Here is a 21,012-nt window from a genome sequence, read left to right as displayed (position 1 = left end):
CCTTTTCTAAGCTAAAGCTACCTGCCCTCCCACACACCCCTTCCTTGCCTCCCTCCTGCCTCAGGGTGGCCACTGGTCTCTCTCTGCACCTCCCCCAAAATCCTTGGGCACAAACATGTTTGGTTGTCAAAAACACAGCTGAAGCAACCCCAGAGCACCCGTCACACTGCACATGCCAACTACAGACAACTGCTTACACTGGACAAAAACTTTTGTCAAAGGACTAGACGGAGCTACTTGCGTCTACTCATGGACCAGCAGGTCCTTCCGAGAAAGCAGCTTCCTGCATTCAAGGCTGTGGAGTCCTGCTGCATTCAAAGTAATTCAGGAGATGTCGAGTGCAGCTCATTGCCTGGCTTGTGAGCTCCCATGGCATCTGCCGAGTTGGAAGCAAAAGATGCTGGCCAAGAGAGAAAGATCTCTGTCTGATGCAACAAAGCAAGTTTTTCTGAAAAGCTGCAAGCTGACTGAGATGGATATGAAACACACCTGAAGACATTTTCTAACTTTGCGTAAATGGGTTCTGAATCTAATTCTTGGCGGCCAAACCTTGGAAGACATGTCCTTGCGGCGGCTGGTGACCTCTGCGCCTGCTCTCTCTCAGTCAAATGGTTGAATTGGTGAACCAAACACACTGGCTTGCGCAAACACAGGACAGTCAACCTCCCTTTGAATTGCCTTTGTTGTTTTAGCAGGGTCAAAAGTGATGACTGCCAGCCTGAAATTACTTTAAATGGCTCCAGATTGGAACACTCAGCAGACCACCTGCAAAGGTTTCTCCTTGAATAGCTGGAAGACTGCCTCATTCCAGTCTTCATTCACCTAATATTCAACCAGAGACCCCAATAAATAAAGAATAAATAGTAGGCTGTAAACCAGTAAACTGTTTTCAGCAGGACCACAATCTGACACAACAACTTCTTTGAAGACCCCCAAAGGGCCTATTCATGATTACAGTACAGCCTGTCTCGGGTGACAGCAGCAAAGGCTGGAGGAGCCATAGCCCTCTCCCTCCCTCCCTCTTCCCCTTCAAAGGCCGGCTCATTCTGGCAGCAGCTGTTCCAGTTCCTCGTCATTGAGACAGTTGGTTGTGACAATGTGGTTGAGCTGCTGCATGTACCTCTCTAGATCCTGCATGAAGTGAGGGATTCGAGCCTTCTCCAGCACCCCGTATTTCTGAAGATTACTCACATCTTCGTAGGAGACCTGAATTTATTTATTTATAAAAAAAAGAGCAACTGAAAGTTAGCAACTCATTCGAAGATGAGGTTTCAGTCTTCTTGCTGGAAGCCACCCACCCAGAGTGGCTGGGGCAACCCAGTCAGATGGGTGAGGTACAAAAAACATCATCATCACTGCAAGACCAGAGAGCTTTGTGTAACAGACCAAATTTACCTCACCTGAGAGCCAGTCTGGTGGAGACTCCTACTGAGGGCCAAACCAGATGCATTGTGGGAGATTCATAATCAGAACTCCCTAGTGCCTCATGAGTTAAAAACAGCCATTTTGAGACAGGACTGTTACAATGATAAAGGGGGAGCGGGGAGAGAACAGACATTCTATGCCCTTTGGAGGAAGATAAAGATGAATTGGAGGGCCTCACTTGGATGGAAAAATCGGGTTTTCTTAGCTGAGGACTGTTAGAGGACTGTGCTGTCCTCCCTCCCTTCTTGGTCACTTCCTGCTCTATCCACCTGCCTCCAACTGGAGCAAACATCAGAAGCCAAGCCAAAGAAAGCCCTCTTGGCTATGAGATGGAGGAGGTGAAGGTACCTACCCCCCACAATACACACACATGGGGAGTGGGGGAAGACCACAGAGCAGGCAGAGCTGTTACCTTCCCCAGGGCAGCCAGCAGCTGGAAGTTGATGGTTTGTCGATGTCTCAGGATCCGGAGAATTCCATCCAGGTACACTTGATCTTTACTGAAACACCCTGAAAGAGAAAAACCACTGACACATCCAGCATAAGCAGGACACTTTTCAAAATGACGTCCAAATACTGGCAAGAAATTCAAATACTGCCAAAATCAGGGAACTTCCTGAGGGCTGGAAGGGTGGAGGTTTGCAGGAAGTCATCTTGTGCTTTTGGAGATTTCTTTTTTTTTAGTGTTCTGCAGGGTATCAGAATCTAATTCTGAAGGGCACCATCAATCAGGAGAGCCCCCAGCACCAGCCCTGCTGCACATCAGTGCCCAAGAGCAGAGCTGTCCTTTGCAGGTCACCTATACACCATCCCCCAGCCAGCCATCTTCTTGTGATGGTGGGAGGGTGGGGACTGAGCAAAGGAGTCCTAAATCAGAGAGGAATTTTAGCAAATGATGCTCAAGTGGCCAACCTCCAGAACCCTGAGGGCTGGGAACATTTGCATCTCTCCAATACTGAGCATCCTCATGCCATGCGAAGGCCCTTACCTGGCTCGGAAGTGTCTGTCTGGCCTCTCTTGGCCCGCACACAGTATTCCCAGCGCACCCCAGGGTCCTGCACGTAGCGCTCCAGGTCATGGAAGAGCTCGCAGAAGGACATGTGGCTGGCCCGGTAGACAGTGTAGTAGAGAAGGGCTGCCCTCCACAGGAAGGGCTGCTTGCGGAAGAGGACGCTGTGCAGGCTGGCCAGGCCTTCCTCAGTGGGATTCGCCGGCTTCAGGCCGTAGTGCTGGCGGCCTTCTGAGCTGTGCCACGGCTGGTGGGCATTGTTGACCCCGCGGATGTAGTGGGTGCCTAAGGCAGAGGAGAGGCATTTCTCCATCATTACTCCTCCTTCACAACTGGCATGCCTCAGCTTGCCCCCCACCCCACTTCCCAGTCCTTCACTGGGTCAATGAATCGCAGTGCAAAAGAGGACTCACGTCCTGGGTTTTAGGCTGCACGTCCAGGGGTAGGGAAGTGGGTCTATCAGGTGGGTAGGATCACTCCCTGCCCATCTGCTGATGCCTTTATGGCATCGGATGACAACTCAAAAAATCAGAAAGCCTTAAAAATTGGAAAAGTTGAAAACCATGAAATGAATCACTTAAAAATGTGTTATGTCAGGCTTCAGGGAATCAGCTTCCTCCCCCGTGGCCATAAATGAGGAGATCAAACAAAATGAATTCTTACCAGTTATTCTCTTTAATAAACACAGCGAAGGACAAAAGAAAGTGTCAACCCAGAATGGCGGTGCTCCTAATTAAGGGTCACACCCTCTCCATCCCTATTAATCGACATCACTCCAACGTCTTGTAATCTGAGCTTGTGCCCTCTGAGCTTTCTGTTCTGAGACTTTCTGAGCTCTTTTCGACCTTGGGCTGGGCGGAGGAATGCTGTCTAGAGGAATGCTGTCCAGAGACTGTGAATCTGTTAACCCTCTCTCTTCCAGTGTTTCTTCTCCTAGCTGTTCCCCATACAGTATTTCCCAGCTTCTGCCTTCTGAACTATGCCCCTCTGCAAACCACTGTTCCAAATCTAGCTGTCCTCCTGCTCCTGGGAAGATTCAGGAGCAGGAGCAGGTGGAGGTGGTGGCTTCCACCATTCATCCTCAGCACAGTCCCTGATAGTTCATTAAACTAGATAAAGCCCGACTTATTATTAAGCAGCTTCTTTCAGTCTGAGGAGGCTGAAATCTGTTCGGATATAGCAGTGGTATCATAATGGAACTTGTATTAGACATGAGCCTTCCCTTGATTTTCACAGCCAGACAGCATTTGACAACTAGGCCCCTGCCAGTCAGCACCCAGACCCTCCTGCTCTTCAGAGTTCTAGGTCTCTGTGGCACCGAACAGAATTATTAACCCTCTCCGCAAACCAACCAGAGTTCAGGGCTGGGTAGTCCAGCTGGTACATCCTTCCCTTGGAAGAAATACTGATGTCCCAACTCCTGGCAGACAATTCTCCACTCTCCTCCCACCCTGTGCTCCTTTAATGCCCTTCCAGGGCACAGAGGGTTGGGGAATGTCCCGGAACTTTGCTCCTTCACGGATCCTGACCTATTTCATGGCGCAACATGCCCTCCAGCCAGTTCTGACGAGCCCCAGAAAGGTTGATGGCTAATGTTGGGCGGCTGTTTTCCACCATCATCACTGCCTGAGACAGCAGGTCCTCGGTCAGCTGAACCACCACCTAGAAGAAGATTGGGGAGCAGGGCCTGTATTTACACTCTGAATTGAGCTGTGAGGGAGTTCCCATCACAGGGCCCAGAATGGAGAAGGAGCTTTGAAACAGAAGAGGGAAACCACAGGCCATCCATCCATCCATGCATGTGACAACCAAGACCATCCCAGCATTTATCCCCCAAGATTCTGAGCCTGCTTAGGAAACCCAGCACAGCTCTTGGGAGGTAGGTCAGGCAAGGAGCAGCGCAGAGCTCCCATGCAGCTTCCCTTCCTGGCAGGACTCCAGTCAGTCCATGCAGTCTCCAGGGGAGAGTCCAGGGCTAGTCCCAGATGCGGCTTCCTACCCTCACCATCCCAGCTGGATGCAACCCCAAGCAATTACTGCCTGGGGCAGGAAGGATTTTGGGGTTTCCAAGGGCACTGCGCAAAAGGCTGTCAGGGTGCCTCCCTGGGATCATGCAGAAGGTCTTTTGCCAGCACTGGACTCACCTCTCCAGAGCAGCCTTCCTTCTGCATGTACTTCCTGACAATGGACCAGATCTGGCATTTACTGAGCAACTTCCCTCCATTGGATGCCTCAAAGTTCTCGTAGGTGCTATATTTCTCCAGCACAGCATCAATGATTCCAATAGCCTGAAACACACACAGCAAGTGAGTTTCAACCCACAACTGTCTGCTTTTTCTATTTAAAATAAAATTTAAAAAATGTTTTTGGCTACCAGATAAAAAGAAAGAACTCCCCACCCACACCTGAAGAGAGTACACCTGATATATTCAAGATTAATGCATAATGTTAAAGGAGGTCCAACGCAAGCTAGTTGAAGGTGTCCTTCAGATGCTGGCAACCTGGATTCATTCTACTTTTTAACTTCGTAGGAATTAAAACTAAAGCAAGTTGAATAATAGGTGTCTGTCCATTAGTAATTCCATTGTTCCTGTGGCATATTTTAAAAGGCACAATTTGTATGCATGTGCTTTGCCTTTTTCTCCATTATGTATTTCCCTGGATAACCAGAAACAATCTTGGATATTTATGACCTGTAGACCAAATAGACAGACTGAAGAGCATGAAGGACAGGTGGTTGCCATCATGAGATCACCCCTTCCTCTGCCTCAGCTAGGAAGCCCTAAGCAGCCCAGCCATCAACACAGAGAACTGAGACCATGTTGCTCCACAGCAGGCAGACCTGGCTAACCAGAGGCAGCAAGCCTCTGTGATTCCTCAAAGTCTGGCAACTGAACAAGCTGGTCAAGTTTTATTCTAGCCTGGCAAATGTCTTTCAGCTCCCCTCTGCAAAAGACGACTGTGGACAACTTCCCTCAGAGGACTGTTGTGAGAATTAACAAGAGGACTCTAAAGTTCTAACACCACCACAGAAAGAAGAAGTAGAAAGTTTGCTCAGCCCAAAACAGGGTAGCACCAGCTGTGAACAGAAGACCCAGTTCAAACTGCCACCATTCCCTTAGTCTCAGCCCTCCAGTCTGCAATATGGAGGCAATGATCCTGACCCAATGTGCAAAGGTACGAGAGTCCAGTCACCCCTGCTGCTTGCCACTGGTCCTAGCACCTGGGCTGCTGAAAGAAGCATCTGATTTCCAAGTTTCAAACTTCACCCTCTTAGATCCCTGAGTCCTGGCCTCCCACAGTAAAACACTGCCTGGATGTTGGGGGAGTGGGGCATGTGCTCATGTGTGCCAGGATCAGAGCAGGCTCTCTCCCTCCAGTAGCCTGACTCAGTTTCGTTGGACCCCCTTGCCAAACTAGAATCTAGAAAAGTAGGTGAGCCTCTAGATTCTGCAAAACATTTTGCCCCCCTGCTCCTTACAGGGTTATTGTGAGGATTACTGGTGCACACAGTATAATGCCAGGATGGGTGCAGCTGCGCTCCTGCTGCTGAGACCCAAAGCATCTTTCCTGCCTCTGGGAGGCAGAGACTTGCTGGCTCAGTCTCCTCGCAGCAGAGCAGAGGGAAAGGGTTGTGGAGGGAGGAACAGCCATTTGGAAGAAAATGGCAAAGGCAGAGGGAGCAGGGGGAACATTTCTTACCTGTGAAATAAACTGCCCAGAGGCCTCTTTGTATTTCTCCAACACGGCTTCAGGGACAGGCTCTGCGTATTCAAACTGGGGGTTGTAGGCGTAGCAGGCCCCAAAGAACTTCTCCCTCTCTTTGTCAACGTTCACCGGCCGCAGGGCCACCAGCAGGCAGGGACTTTTCCTCTTGGCCCCGATGCACCTCTCCGCCTTGGCTTTGGGGAGGTGAGGCAGGGAGGCGGCACTGCGGATCTGCCCCCGCGCGCGGTCCCTCCGGTTCACTGCGCAGATGCTCTCACTCCGGCGCATCCAGCTGCAGGGATTCTGGAAGGCAGGGCAGAGGCCCACGGGGGGCGGCACTTGGGGCTCTGGGTTCTGGAGGCACTTGGTCTTGGGGGGCACCCGCTGGCCCGGGCTGGAGGAGTCTGAATCCAGAGAAAGGGAAGGAGAGAAGAAGGGAGGCACCCGCAGCCCCTCATAGGGACGAGAGGCCTCCTTCTTCCCGCTTCTCCGCTGCTGCAGGCCAGCACCAAAGACATCAGGCTGCTGTTCCCGCCGCCGAAAGGACTGCCGACCCGAGTCCAGCACCATCTTGTTTGGGGGCAGCCCTCTGAGGGGGTGTCATCAGGCCAGCTCGGAGGATTCTTCGCTCGGAGGAAGCCCTGGCAGCAAAGAAAAGGAGGCACAGGCTTCAGGCTAAGATTCCCTTCTCCACAAAAAAATGGGTAGCTAAGTTTGATCAGAGTCATTAAAGCAAAAAGAGAATTTGAAGAGCTCCGCAAGGACCTCTGCAAACTGAATGAATGGGCTGTAAAACAGCAAATGCAAATGCAAATGAAAGCAAGTGTAAAGTGATGAAAGTTGGGGCAAAAAGACTGTTAATTTCACAGGTGCACTCATGGGGTCTGAACTGGTGGTGTTTTGCCAGAAATGAGACCTTGGGGTCATAACAGATAGCTCAGTGAGCATGTTGACCTAGTGTGCAGCAGCTGTGAAAAACACAAATTTCATGCTAGGGATCATTAGGAAAGAAACTGAAAATAAAGCTGCTAATATTGTAGTGCCATTATACAAACCTATGTTGCAACTTCATATGGAAGAATGTGTCCAGTTCTGGCTACCTCATTTCAAAAAGAATATTTTGAAATTTGAAAAGGGCATCCAAAATTATAATGGAATGGAGTGACTCCGCTATGAGGATAGTTTGCCACATCTGGGGCTTTTTAGTTTAGCGAGAAGATGGAAAAGAAGTGACATGGTCAAAGCTTCTAGAATGAGGCAAGGCATTGAGAGCGGACAGAGAAAAGCTTTCCTCCTTCTCTCATAAGACTAGACCCCATGGGCTTCCAATGAAGCTGAATGTTGGAAGATTCCGGACGGTCAGAAGAAAGGACTTCTTCAGGCAGAACATGGCTAAATGATGGAACTCACTCCCACAGCAACAGCCACCAACTTCAATGGTTTAAAAAAAAGGATTGGACAGATTCATTCAGGAGAAGGCTGCCAACAGCCACAACGGCTCTGCCCTGCCTCCCTGGACAGACTCAGTAATGCCTCTCAATACTGCAGAAGGGGAGAGTGCTGATATTGTGCTCAGGTCCTGCTTGTGGGTTTCTTCCCTTTGGGGCATCTGGTTGGCCACTGTAAAGACAGGATACCAGGCTAGAATGTCTACCATCGACCTGAGCCAGCAAGTCTGCTCTCACGTACTTCATGAGCTGCGGGGCGGAAGGATACTGCTGTTGCTGCTGACAACAGCAACATCTCTCCTTTTGCCTGTTCTCCTCGCAAGAGGCAGCTCTGGTTGGTGACCCAATAAGCACCCCCACAGGCTTCGCATTATCTGAAAACATGAAGAGGGACCACAGGTCCTTTCTAAAGTCTGATGTGCTAAGCTTGGCTGTCATTACTCAGTGAGGAGGGGCAGGAGGAGACTCTCAGTGTGTGTTCAGTCACCCTTGTAGTGACTACTTTGCATGTTCTATGGCCAGGTTATTGGCACTAAAAATGGGCTCTAAGTTTCGCCCTGGCTTTGGGCTTCCCCCCCCTAAGCTCTACTCAGAGTAGAACTAACACTGGCTACAACCCTTAGCTGTCAGGATCCATTAATACTTCCCATCTGAAGATGCTTCTAGGGTCCTTCTGAAAGGCAACTGTGTGCTCTGCCCCTGAGCCTGCCGCCACCCACCCTGAGCATGTTTGGCCATGGTAGAGAGAAAGAGGAAGGATTTCTGCATGCAACAGGGAACTGATTTAAGGGATTCCCATCACAAAAAGCAAAAATGGATCTCTGAGCCCTGGTTCCCAGGAGCACCTGGCTAGCCAGAGGGACCTTTAAAGAGCTGGCTGACAAGGGGTGAAGTCAAAGGGCAGAATGGCAGGTCTAGTAGCCACTATTCAACAGGACAGCTAAGGACTGAGTCTCCATGTCCATGAGCAATATACCTCAGATCTTAGGGGCTAGCTGCTCCTGAGCTTCTCAAAGGCAGACTTGGCTGGCTGGCTGGCTGCTCTGGGAGACAGAATACTGGCTGGGGCAGGCCTTGGCCTGATCCAGAGAGGAGATTCTTATGTCATCATAATGGACAGTAGGCAAGCAGGGAAGGGGGGGGGCAGGAGGACTAGTGGAAACCCCAGCACAGCACAGCAAACTCACACCACTTGCATCATCTGTGCAATTCCACAACTGAAGGAAGAGTCTACCTTCAAGCATTACTACCTTCAAGCAAGGGAGTAGGAACCAGGGAGGAGATGTCGATTCAGTTCCTTGCCAACGGCACAAGGAGTCTAGGAATGCATTTGTATGTAGGAAGCATCCTAGGAGCAAGGGAAGGGAAGCTGCCCCACCCAGGCGGAGCCCCATCAGCTCTGTGAATGGCCTGGGGACCACAGGAATTGCAGGGGCTCAACAGGCGCAGGTTTGCCCAGCATGACCCAAAGGTAAAGGTGGCTCTTGCCAAATCTGCTCCCCTTATTTATGGCAGAGCAAATAAGCAAGCTGATGTTTGCTTGTCCTTGCATCTCAGCAGGAATCCAGGGCTCCTCATCTCCAAGGGGGGGAGGGAGAAGGTGATTGGAGGGTGCCCCAAAAGGAGCACTTTGGGCTGGGACAGCTGCTGGAGCATCTCCAAGGAGACAGGCAGGCAAGGTGGTCAGGACTTAGTCTATGATTTGGGGGAGGCCAGACCTTATTCTCTGTGCCAGGTGCGAAAGAGCATGTAAACCAAGGGTCCTTGAGGCTACTGTTAGTGAGGTTTCCATGCCTGAGGGATCCCTGAATCCACCGTCAGCCTCCCGTCTACCAGGCAGGACCACGAGATTTCACGCTCTCCCCCATCACACAATAGATCCTGGAGGTTGGGCTTCCCACACATTCTCCGCAGCTGGATAGCAGCACCTGCAGGAAGACCCCACGCAGAAACAAAAGCCCTGCGACACCCCGGAGCTGAAGCTGCTTTTGGGGAGATCCTCATGATCAGGATTTCAGCAAGGCCCCGAGAGTCAGACGGGGGTCCGGGGGGAGAGAAACCGGGTTCAGACGCCTTGCTCAGCAATAGGCACGTGGGTCGCTAGGTAGACTTGGGCCAGCTGCTCTGTCTGCGCCCGACCCTTCTCGCAGGGCTGTTGTTAGGATCAGCGGAGGGTTCGTCCCTCTGAGGCTCCCCGGGACTTTTTTGCAGGGGATCTCTTTGTGGGCCCGCAGCTATCCAAGGAAAGCGAGCTCCCGAGCCGCCTTTTGTCCTTGGGAACCCCGCCCCGTCGCCAGAGATCCCGCCCGCCGGGGGTTCCCTTCCTCCACCTCACCGTAGCCGCCCCGGTACCTACCCGGCTGCGCTCCCTCCTCCTCCTCCTCCTCGGCCCGCTTGGTCGGTGCGGCGGAGGAAGCGCGGGAGGGTCTGCGGGGCGGACGGCGACGGGGGTGGGGAGAGACAGACCGACAGACAAGGGCTCCGAGCATGCTCAGTGGCGCTGCGGAGGGAGGCGCGCCCGCGCAGCCAGACCCCTCCCCGGGCAGGCGGGCTCCAGCGACCCCCGAAGAAGCGGCGGCGCCAGCGCGGCTCCCGCTCCGGACCAGGAGGAGTCCGCCGCCCTTCGGAAGCCGAACCGGGCTGGGGCTGCAGGCGCTGCCCTCTCCCCTCCCCTCGAGACTGCGGGAAGCCCTTGGAGGGCCGCCCAGGGCAGCGCTTGGGGGAAAGCCTTGGGTGTGTCGCAAGGGGCGGGTAAGCGCGCTCTGCCCCTCCCCGGGGACCCGAAAGCCCTCTCCAATTGCGCGCATCACCTGATGGCATCGATGCGCCTTTGACTCCCAGCAGCTGCCGGCCCGTGGGGTGGGTGGGGTGGGGTGGAGTGTCCCGGGGCCCCGTCCGTCTTCCTCCCACTCCAACGCCTCGTTTCGCTTCTTTCCTTTTTGGGAGCGTTTCATGGCTGGGTATTTTTTAAAAAATAAAATGTGTTCAGGGGTGATGCGCCAACTTTAAACATTTTAAATGAATAGATAAATAGGCCGTTTAATCCACTGACCCATTGAAACCCAGGCGCTTAATCAACTCGGCTTTCTTCAAGCGGGCGCGGAGGGCACAAAGGCTTGCTTCTTCTGTCTGCCTGGGACAGGGCAGGTAATGGTCCAGATCTCTTCTGCATTGCCTCAGTGCGCCTGCGCTCTCTGGTGCCTTCCTTGCCAAGGCTGGAAGGGTCGGCTGGCGGGGATTAGACCCAGGCGCTGCTCAGCGGATCTGCGGGAGGGGGGCGGCGGCATTAAGCTGCCGCAATAAATAGCAACAACAAGCTGCTTTCACTTCTGCCATTGCAGGTCATTCCACCGTGTAATTTTAAACTGTCATGGTTTTGGATCAGGTTTTGCCCTAAAGCACAGCCATAAGCTGTTTTTTCTGTCTGCGTTGAAGTGCAATTTCAACAGCAAATCTAAATACAGAAAGAACTAATTCCCTCACACCCTTTCAGAATTAGTCCCTGCAAAGGCCTGACCCCAGGTGCAAAACAGGGGCTGCCCCAGCTGACTGGGAATTTAACATATCACAAATGTTTGGCAGTGTGTTCTCTTAAAAATTAGCTTTTACAGCTAATTTTAACAAACGTTTGCCATTTTATTATGTATTTATGTTATGTATTTTTGTGTTTTTATATTGTAAACTGTCCTGAGATCCTCAGAGGAAGAATGGCATAGAAATTCAATCAATAAATAAATAAATAAATAAATAAATAAATAGGGTAAAACAGCAGACTTGCCTGTAGAGTCAGCTCCCAAAGCATTTGCTGTCAGAGGCCAGTGTCCCGTCCCCCCCAATTTCCATGTATAGGAGCTGAGTGGCCTGGGGCTGACTGTGGAAAGGCCCCCTCCTCCACGCCACCTGAGGAGGGGTAGAGAAGGCTGTGTTGCCTGCAGGCAGCAGCTCAGACCTCTGGCAGAGATGCACAGTTGGGAGACTCAGGAGTGAGGCTGGTATGCTGCTAGTGTTCCATCAGCCTCCTTCCCACAGGCAGTAGGTGAAGTGGCCAAGTTGGGCTTAGGCAGGTGGCAGCTAATGTGAAGGAATGCTCCTCAATATGCAAGGCCCTGCCAGGGAGGAACTAAGATAGACTGAAATCAAGATACACTACGTCCACAGCATTCCCCTGATCCACCAAGCTTGTAACTCCGTCAAAAAAAGAAACAAGATTTGTCTGGCATGACTTGTCTTTGAGAAACCCATCCTGGGTCTTAGTAATCACAGCATCCTTTTCTAAGTGCTCACAGACAGACTGGGGTGGTGCTGCCCCACTCTTGGGATAAGAAAGGTTTGGAAGGGTTGGGTGGGGTGGCCACTTCTCCTGCAGAAAGGGTGGGAGCTGCCCCCTATCTTGGGTTGGAGGGAGTGGGAGCAGGCTGCTCCCTTATCTTGGTTTGAGGAAGGTTTGGGGGCTGCCCTTTCTATTGAGGTGATATGAGAGCTGCTCCTTCTCTTGTGGGGGTGCTCCTGGTGGAAGCTGCCCTCTTCTCCTCTGGGGGGCTTTGGTGTTAGCTGCCACCTTCCCTTGTGGGGGGACCTGGGAAGGAGAGGGTGTTGGGAGGACCTGCTTGCCCTCAGGGTCTTCCAGGCACTCTGTGGGCTGAAAGGGAGAGAAAAAGAGAGGGACACTTCATTCATTCATAAAATTATTTTTATACTGCATTGTCTCATACACATGCGTGCGTGCGCGCGCGCACACACACACACACACACACACACTCATTGAAACTGTTTACAGCAATCCAAGCCATAGAATGATTAAGGCAGGCATTCATTAACCCTGTGTCATGAATATAACACATGTGGATAAGTGCATGTTTACAAGGATACAGAAGCACAAACAGTCCCATACTATGAAAGAAAGCGCTACTGATAAAATGCCAGTTGTCCTTTAAATTTTAAATCCCCGTAGGAAACAGCAGCCTCTATAGGAAAAACGGTGTAAGTAGCAGGCTCAGCTCTGCAGAACAGCTTGCCGATATCTCATCCATCAAACAGCATGGGGAAAAGCAGAGACACGCACCTTGTGGAAGTTAGTATTATTAAATGTATTTCTTAAAGGTGTATACTACCCTTAATCCACAGATCTCAGGGCACTGACTACATAAAAATGCAATATAAAACCACAAAATGAATGACAACAGGAACAAAATATAAACCAATAACCCATCCCAGTAACCCCCCACATAATTAATAATGTTATTAATTAAGGCCTATAAACTCTCTTTTAGGAATGAGAAACACTGTAAATGTTTGAATAAAATGGTTTGATTGTAAATGAAAGCCAAAACAAGGATCCCAGGGACATATACAAAGTAGTCCTGAGTGGCTGTGGTGGTCAGATAAGGGGCAGCCACAATCCCCTGAGTGTGACAGCACATACTTGACCTTTCCAGCAAACTGCCAATGGGCAATACTAGACCTAACAAAAGACCTAAAGAGGGCTTTCTACTCATAAATATGTGAACAGACACTAATTGTAATAGCAAAGAGATACACTCATGTTGGCCCCAGAGGTGAAAGAGACACTTTGACAGGTCAGGGGCTCAAATTTCCTCTTTTTGTGATATAATATGACCTTTGTATTACGCCTTTGGGGAATGGATTTCTTTGGGAAATAGAACTCTTTTTTTCCAAATTTTTTTTTTATTAATTTTCCAAATTTTTTACAAATCAGTACCTAATTACATCAGATTTAAAACATTTTTTCCATTAAGTTGACCTCCCACTCTCCATCGTCAATGTGCTCCTTCTGTCCCCTATTTACTGCTTTAATATTACATTATTTATTTTGATACGGAAGGTGGGGCATGTCTTCTTCACCTTCTTCTTTGCTACAATATATCCATTTATTTCCGAGTCCAATTGTCAATGTCAAAAGGGACTAAAATCTATAAAATTCATAGAAAATCAACCGTAACACCGATTTTCTTGCTTTTGGTGCCAATCGGCTCAGTTTCTCTAGGACTCCATGACACCTCCCCTGTCCTCCATAATCCCTCAAGCGAGGTGTCACGTACTCTCAGGAAGACCCTAATCCTGTCAAATCACTCTGCCAAGCCTTTCCTCCGGGCAATGCCAGGTGGCAGACTATGCATACTTGGACCATTGTCTTCTCATCACTGGTACTCAGGATGTACTTATCTGCGCATATCTCCAGCTCTGCATATTCCCCCCTCCCTCCTCCTTATGTTAATCCTGTGTAACCCAACCTCTTCTTAATGTATTCATGATGTAATCTGTGTAACCCAACCTATTCCTAATGTATTCATGATGTAACCGTGATGTATTTTGCACTGTATTCTGGGACATGGAGGGAAGTTTTAAAAGTTCATGTCACCCCTTCCTCGCTGTTCAATCTCGCCTTGAACCTGTTGCGCAATAAACTTGGATCTTCTGCAGCTTGCTCCTGTTTCCGGCTGAGCTCATTTTCCTCCGCAGGGACCCGCGGACTTAGTCCGACGAGCTGGGTGGCAGAGCAGCCTCGCACCCAGATTTTACCATAACAATTTCAATTCACATTCCATTTCTGATGGAATCTAATCTTAAATCCAAAATTATTTTTAATTTACATTTTTGTCCTCCCTTACCCCATCTCCCTCAGCTGTCTATTTGTCAATTCCTTTAAAAAAACCCAAACAGAATAAAACAAAACAAATGAGGTTACTCTGCCCCTTGCCACTCTACCTTAAATCATTACTTGTTGTCTCTGTATTCTTTCTTTCTTTTCATCTTGCTTGTATGTAAATCTGGATGCATTGTTTCCATCATTGTTCTCCTTTCGCCATTTCTTCTCCAGAACTATGTTGTTGTCGAAATCCATATTTTTACCACAGCATTTGCACTTCACCATCCATTATTTCCAAGGACAACCATCTGGCAGAATGAACAGAAAGCATTCTCCTCCTGCAAACAGTGTCAATGAAACCAGCCCGCATGGGGGAGTTGGGGGGGGGTTAAACCAAACTTCCTTCAAAACACTGAGTTAGCCCCCCCCCCAATCTACATTGCTCTGCTGATTTTCAGTTTTCCCTTTCAAACCAAGTCCAAGACTTTCTTGTTTTCAAGAACGCTATCACCTCTACCTGCTCAAACCTGTGGCCTTTATTTTGAATTCTTTATTGTTCTGGGAGGAGGTGAGTAAATCCCTTATTGAAACAGAAAAGCATAAACACAGCCCCTTCCCCTCCTCCTCCTTCACCCAGACAGTTTCTTTCCAATGCAGTTCCAGAATTACGTATTCCTTCTGACATAATGCCATCAGTTCTAACACCCTGTGCTTAAATTTATTTCCTCTCTCTAGTGGCAGGTAAGTTGTGGTCCTTTAGTAAAGTATAAGAGAAAAAAGAAACAAAGTCTCTTCCTCCCTGCCATTTTTTCACCAGCTGCACGCCCGTAATTTCTTTAGCAGCAATGTTCATCAAGGCAAGGGTAATTTAACCTCCAGGGTCCTCCTTTGTCATCTTTTATTCCTTTCCTATTGGAACTTTTAAAAGGAGTTGGAGCCCTCCATTCAGCTTTTATTTTATTTTTCGAGTTTCACCTATAGAAAAGATTTCATGTTGGCTCCTGCCAATATTCACTTTCTATCCAATATTTTCTCTGCCAATATTCACTTTCTATCTATGCAACTGGATATTTCTCTTTTGCAAGGATTCACAGCAGGAGGGCAGCCACCGCAAAAGGGGGGGGTGTCTGTCCCATTCACCCACCTGAGGAGCCTCCCAGGAAGAGCTGTATTACAGCTTTCATGACCTCAGCCAGCAGTGAATATTGTAGATGTGGGAAGAGAAAGAGTAACAAAGAAATAAGAGGAAGCTCTCCAAATGCAAGCCAGGACCTCTTCCTTCTCCATCCTCCTTGCAGATTAGATGCCCATCAGCCACACATTTCAAGGAGCCTGGCCAAGGACTGGACCCAGTGGGCTCCGGGCTCCAGGCATGCTCTCTCTGCCAGGCCCATGTCACCACTTGGCAACTTCAGGCGGCTGCCAAGCCCCTGACCCACCCCTGCATTTACCCTCAAGCAGGAGGCTTAGGCAGCTGCATCTAGGCTCCCCTTAGAGTTCCCCCAAATCCTCCCAACTTTGCACCCCTTTGGCGAAATGAAGGAAATAAGGCAGGACATGACTCTGGTCCAGTTTCTGGCACCTCCTAAAACTCACCTGTTTGCCCAGGTGTTGAATGGCTAGTGGTCCATCGTTTGGTCATTGTATTTTATCAGTTCCAGTGGTTTGGATGTTATTTTAAATGTTGGAGTTTGTGGGCTTCATTGTATTCTGGAACTACCTCCTTTATCTGCCTGGGAGCTCACCCACATTCGCCACCTCAAGGCATCTTTTTAAAAACATGCTTGTGCTCCTAGAGGCATTTCTTGGTGTTTTACTGTATTATCACATGAAACCTCAACCTTTTCTCTGAGGAACACAAAGTGGTGTACAAGGTGCAATTCCCCTCTCTAAATTATCCTCACAAGAACTAAATTATCCTCACAAGAGGTAGGCTAGGCTGAGAGCTCGAAACCTGGTCCAAGGTCACCCATTGAGCTTTATAGCCAAGAGGCGGTTTGAACCCTGGACACCTGTGCCCTAGTCTGGTCTGGACACCGCAGTATATTAACTATTTGTATGGCTTTAAAAGATTATCAGACAACGAAGGAGAAGGCTATTAATGGCTACTAGCAATGGTTGCTATACTTTAACTTCACAATCGGAAGCAGTAATGCTTTGGAACAGTGCTGGCCCAAGAGATTTTGGCACCTGAGGTGAACCTTGAATTGGCATCCCATCCCTACCCCCACAAAGGTGATGGTGTGGAAGAAATTTGGTTTTATCTGAAAAAAAGTACAAAACCAGACTTTCATACCCTCCAACATTTCTCCAATGAAAATAGGGATGCCCCATTCCATAATGATAATTTTACTATTTATAGCTCACACGTCTTACTGGATTGCCCCAGCCACTCTGGGCAGCTTTAAACATATATAAAAACATAATAAAATATTAAACTTTTAAAAAATACTTCCCTATACAGGATTGTCTTCAGACGGCTTGGGGGTTGGATAACTCCATACCCTCCAACATTTATCCAATGAAAACAGGAACATCCTAAGGAAAAGTGGGGCATTCCGGGATCAAATCAGAAACCGGAACGGCTTCTCTAAATCAGGGACGTCCCTGGAAAATAGGGACACTTGGAGGCTCTGGACTTTTAAACACAACTCTGCAGTCCACACACAATGAAGTCCACAAAAATCAAGTTGTAGTGTTTTGTTCCCGCTGGAACTTGAGTTTACCTGCTTTTAGCATTCCAGTTCAAACATCAAGGAACATTGTGCAAACTCAGCATTTTCCCCTCCCTGCCTACCCATTGCACACAGCAACACACTCAGGTATCAGGTTCAAATTCCAGCTTCTTTGTAAAGTTCACAAGGTCACTTTGAGCCACTTGCAACCTCTCAACCTAACCCACGTCACCAGATTGTTGTGAGGAAAAAATGTGCAAGGGAAGGGATAATGTACAATACCTTTATCTCAAACAGATAAATGAAATGAAATAAAATTTGTAATAGCTATAGTCGGAAAAAACATTTGTCTTACAATATATGGTTCAAAACCAGCCATTGTAGCTTAGTATGCAAAATGACCACCTTTGCATTGCTGATGCTTTGCAGTGTACACACATTAACATATGTACAGACAGAGATAAGGTACATCCAATACTCAATCTTGAGATTACCGAGACCCTGGGAATGCAGCTAAGTCTGCAATCCTATGCACACTTACCTGTGAGTAAGCCCAACTGAACATAGTGAAATGGACTTCTGAGTAAGTATGCATAGGTTTCTGCTGTGAATCCTAAAGACTGACTGACATGAAGCAACCAAGCAGAGCAAGCACAGAAAGGAAAGGATAAAAATCAGCACCAAGCAACACAAAACAATTTTTTAAAAAATAAAATCAAAATGCCTGTGACATGATCATTCCAAAATCATTTCTCCTCTTTAAATTAAAGACAAATAATTGTGCCATCCCCAAATCCCCAGTGTCAGGCATGAGACAGGAAAAAACAAAATACATTCATAGAGCTTTCACATACATTATCTCAGAAATCCTTTCAACAGCCCTGCTGAAATATACTCAGAGTCGCAAAGTGATTTCATGCTCTTTATTCAGCTCATAGTGGTAAGGAGGAATGAATGAAAGTCCCCTCAAAGTATCTGCTTTATATACATTATTTACACAATGGGCTGCACATGATTGGCTAATTCTGGAATTCTACTGTAAGCCAATCAGGTTGTGGATTCACTTATATCTGGAGCATGATTGGGTGGTTCCTGCCAACCAATCATACTGCTGCATTGTTCTAGGACCAATCAGACTGCTGCAGTTTGGATCCTATTCAACTCAGTACATAACACCTGCATAGGTCAGTACAGCATTTATTATTCCCATACAGAATTGGAACAGAGGACTAAAATTATTCAGGGGTGTTACCAAAGAGAGAACCAAGAGTGTGGGAAAATATTTCAAGTGAGAGGGCTTTATATTTGGGAGCACTTTGGGGGGACTATTCTCTGTGTGTGTGAAAGTTGTCTTAAAACTTTTAGCATCCATGGGGGTTTTCTTCCTTCCCCAACAGCACCCTCCTGGAAGCAGTGTTGGCTTGGGAGATGGAGAGTGGAAGGACCCGGCCCCTAGCCCCCGCATTCACCACACATCAGATAAATCCAACTGGGCAAGTTCAGCTTTAGCTTGTCTCCTTTCCCATTTCAATGAGTCCTAGGCTAGAACCTGTTTACTGCAGCAGAACTTAGCTGTGCAACTTGCCAAGTAATAAAGGAGAGATATTTTCCACTCGTGGGCAGTGTGCTGTTCTACCCTATCTCACTAATGTGATTGGGCTCTCTCTTGGAAATTATCAGGATTACAGAGTTAGTTAAAATGAATCCTGCCTTCTCTTTATAACAATTATCCCTGCCTTCATATAACCTCCCACACCCCTTTTCCTCACCTGGTGATCTACCTTACCTGGACAGGTGAGCCTAGGGTCACTCCAGGATTAACCCTGCATAACTACAGGCCATAAATTGGGAGGCCGGCTGGGCAGCTTGGCCGGGGGGCTTGGGATACCTAGACACGGCCTTCCCTTCCTTTTAGGAAGGGCAGACCAGTGAGAAAACTGCAGGCAGAAGTGGCTGTGGCCATGGGTGTGTTAAGCATGTTGCTGATGGCATGCAGCTTGTCTATGGGATCAGGGTGCTGAGGCTGCCCAGGGCAGGGGCCTTGAAGCCGGCCAAGTTCTGCAGAGCATAGGGACATCCTCTAAGAAGAGGGATGTCCTCATCACCATCATGTTGGGCAGTGCAGCGAGAGGTGAGGGCACCTGGGCAGTTGCCCTCCATCTGCCCCACAGCCAACACTGGGGAGCCAAGGCCAGAAAGGGGTGGCAACCAGAGAATGAGAGAAGCCCAAAGCTGATATAAAGACTGTGTAAAAGACTGTGTAAAACTGCGGCTTCCGGCTTTGTCTTTAGTCTTCTGGAGGGGGGGCAGTTGGAGGAGATGGGGAGGATTTTTCTCCTCTCCTCCTGCTGCCACCCCTTTCTGGAAGATGCAGTCAAAGCCAGAAGCCACTGTTGGGCACAGCCTTTACATGTTGGCATCAGCTCATCATCCTCTTCTTCTGGCTGCCACCCTTCTCGTGTGCCCTGTTAAGTTTTAATACAATTGATACAGCCTATACTTCTTGTGTTTAATATGTGTCTGACGATGTGTTTAGATATACCCACAACTCCATGCATACGATGAAGGGGCTGCAGCCCAGGAAGGCATATGCCATAATAAAATGTGTTGGTCTTCAAGGTGTCCCAGGACTCCTTGATCTTTTTGCATTGAGTAAATAAAGCTCTGGGCTAGTTCACCTGCCTACCTAACTGAAAGCATGCTGGGGGAACATGAACTCTCAGCGGCCCCAACAATCACACCAGCGATGGAAATTTGCCAGGCAGCTGTTGGCAGGAGCAATTTGGAGGAGTCTTTCCCTCTCAGAGCAAGCGGGGAGGCAGGATCCTGCAAGGCACCTCTGCATGCAGCTGTGTTGCACATAACACTGTAGACTTTGGGGGGTGGGGGGCACTCATGAGTCATCCTGCTTCCTGTCTATGCAGGAGGCATAAACTGGCCCCAATCTCCTCAGTGCAGGGCCTTCATTTCTCCTGTTTGTGTTGGGTCTCTGAGAAGCCTCTTCCTCCTTTCCCTGCTTCTTCATCTTCTGCTGCTGTGGCTTTCTCAAAGTTTCCCAGCAGGATTTCGTTGATGTAGTTGAGGGTGCGGTTGTCAAAGATCATGTTGAGATGCTCCACGCCAGGCATCTCCACCACGTGCACCTTCTGTTCCTGCTGGCCATGCCATCGCTTGCAGAGCTCTAGGCTGCGGCGGCTAACGCTGTTATCCCCATCCCCATACACAAAGTCAATGGGGTCCTCGTAGGGGAAGCGGTCGTTGTAAATGTAGGTTTCCGCAGTGGGGAAACCTGTGCCATAGATGCAATACACCTCGACCCCTGGGGCAGGCAGCCCCTTCAGCAGGTCCTTGGTGTCGTTCCACATGTACCAGCCATCCTCAAAGTTAATGTCAGTGAAGAGGCGTTGGTAGTCCCGGTAGGTGTAGTTGTAGGAGGGGGTAGAGACGAAGGCATGGGTCTCGGGCCAAGCTATTGTGTCTGGGAACATCCAGGGGCTGGCTGTGGTCATGCGCTTCTCCTCACGCAATTTGATGCTGGACATAATGGGGATTCCCTGCTCATCACCTGAAATGCAGACCAGCTTGGTATCAACTGCAGTACTGGCACAGACCTCCAACCAATCTCCCAGAAAGCTCAGGAAATGGACTTGAATGCACATTCAGATCATGTTTCCCACTTCAAAGAATTCTGGGCATTGTAGTTTGTTAAAGTTGCTGAGGATTGTAACTCTGTGAGGGGCAAACTACAGAGCCCAGGATTCTCTGAGGGAAAGAAGGAGCTTAAAATGTGCTTTAAAGGTATAGTGCGTACATAGCTTTAGTCTTTTTATGTTTCATACCACACAATAAACAAAGTATATTGGAGTTGAACAGCACACATCTGGAAAACAGCAGGAAAAAGAGACTACGGCTGTGTACATTCTGCATCTTTAAAGCTCAACTGAGTTTTATGGAAAACACTGAGAAATCCCAACACAATGCAAAGAGAACCATCTCCATTTTTTTAGCAGCAATAATAAAAAGAGTGGGAGATGCACCCCGCCCCCCGAGAGACTCATGTCTAGATTAGTTTAGCAGGAGGCAATAAAAGACAGTAAATCTGTGCTAGAGGCCTGAGAGGATTTTTGTTTTTTAAAAGTG

General features: G+C 48.7%; 2 protein-coding genes and 1 long non-coding RNA gene across 7 annotated transcripts in view; 1 reads left to right on the top strand and 2 right to left on the bottom strand.

Annotated features, from left to right (window-relative positions):
* Nucleotides 1-869: 869 nt before the first annotated feature.
* On the bottom strand, nt 870-10,093 carry MATCAP1 (microtubule associated tyrosine carboxypeptidase 1). Of its 2 annotated transcripts, none has more exons than XM_081016559.1 (7): nt 9,947-10,093; nt 6,137-6,783; nt 4,579-4,722; nt 3,964-4,096; nt 2,414-2,719; nt 1,838-1,935; nt 870-1,206 (listed from the first exon to the last, which is right to left on the bottom strand). In XM_081016559.1, exons 2-7 carry the CDS (start codon nt 6,710-6,712, stop codon nt 1,042-1,044), a joined length of 1,422 nt encoding a protein of 473 aa, XP_080872685.1. In that variant the 5' UTR covers nt 6,713-6,783; nt 9,947-10,093; the 3' UTR covers nt 870-1,041. The 2 variants fall into 2 exon arrangements, with proteins under 2 accessions (XP_080872685.1, XP_080872684.1); XM_081016558.1 differs by lacking the exon at nt 9,947-10,093 and adding an exon at nt 8,567-8,702.
* Nucleotides 8,764-21,012, top strand: part of LOC308483031 — a 16,291-nt gene continuing 4,042 nt past the window's right edge. The window contains exon 1 of the long non-coding RNA XR_013989548.1: nt 8,764-9,061. This is a non-coding gene — a long non-coding RNA (uncharacterized lncRNA). The remainder of the gene's footprint in view (nt 9,062-21,012) is intronic.
* The window catches only part of LCAT (lecithin-cholesterol acyltransferase), a 17,405-nt gene continuing 13,534 nt past the window's right edge, over nt 17,142-21,012 (bottom strand). For 3 of the 4 annotated variants that reach the window (XM_081016562.1, XM_081016561.1, XM_081016560.1), the window contains one exon: nt 17,142-20,437. In XM_081016562.1, coding sequence (XP_080872688.1) covers nt 19,836-20,437 — 602 coding nt within the window. In that variant the 3' untranslated portion in view covers nt 17,142-19,835. The remainder of the gene's footprint in view (nt 20,438-21,012) is intronic. The other variant, XR_013989547.1, reaches the window with a different exon arrangement.

Source organism: Podarcis pityusensis (assembly GCF_964106645.2).
Source record: "Podarcis pityusensis genome assembly, chromosome: 8".
In the NCBI taxonomy this organism is placed as follows: Eukaryota; Metazoa; Chordata; class Lepidosauria; order Squamata; family Lacertidae; genus Podarcis; species Podarcis pityusensis.
The sequence above is the reverse complement of the archived record's forward strand: the minus strand, read 5'-3'. Positions and strand labels throughout refer to the sequence as shown.

Coding starts and splice junctions, on each gene's coding strand:
- MATCAP1 (XM_081016559.1), bottom strand. CDS start 6,712: ATGGTGCTGGACTCGGGTCGGCAGTCCTTTCGGCGGCGGGAACAGCAG. Junction 4,097..4,578: donor AGGAAGGCTGCTCTGGAGAG/GTGAGTCCAGTG, acceptor ATCTTCTTCTAG/GTGGTGGTTCAGCTGACCGA. Junction 2,720..3,963: donor CATGTTGCGCCATGAAATAG/GTCAGGATCCGT, acceptor CCTCTGCCTTAG/GCACCCACTACATCCGCGGG.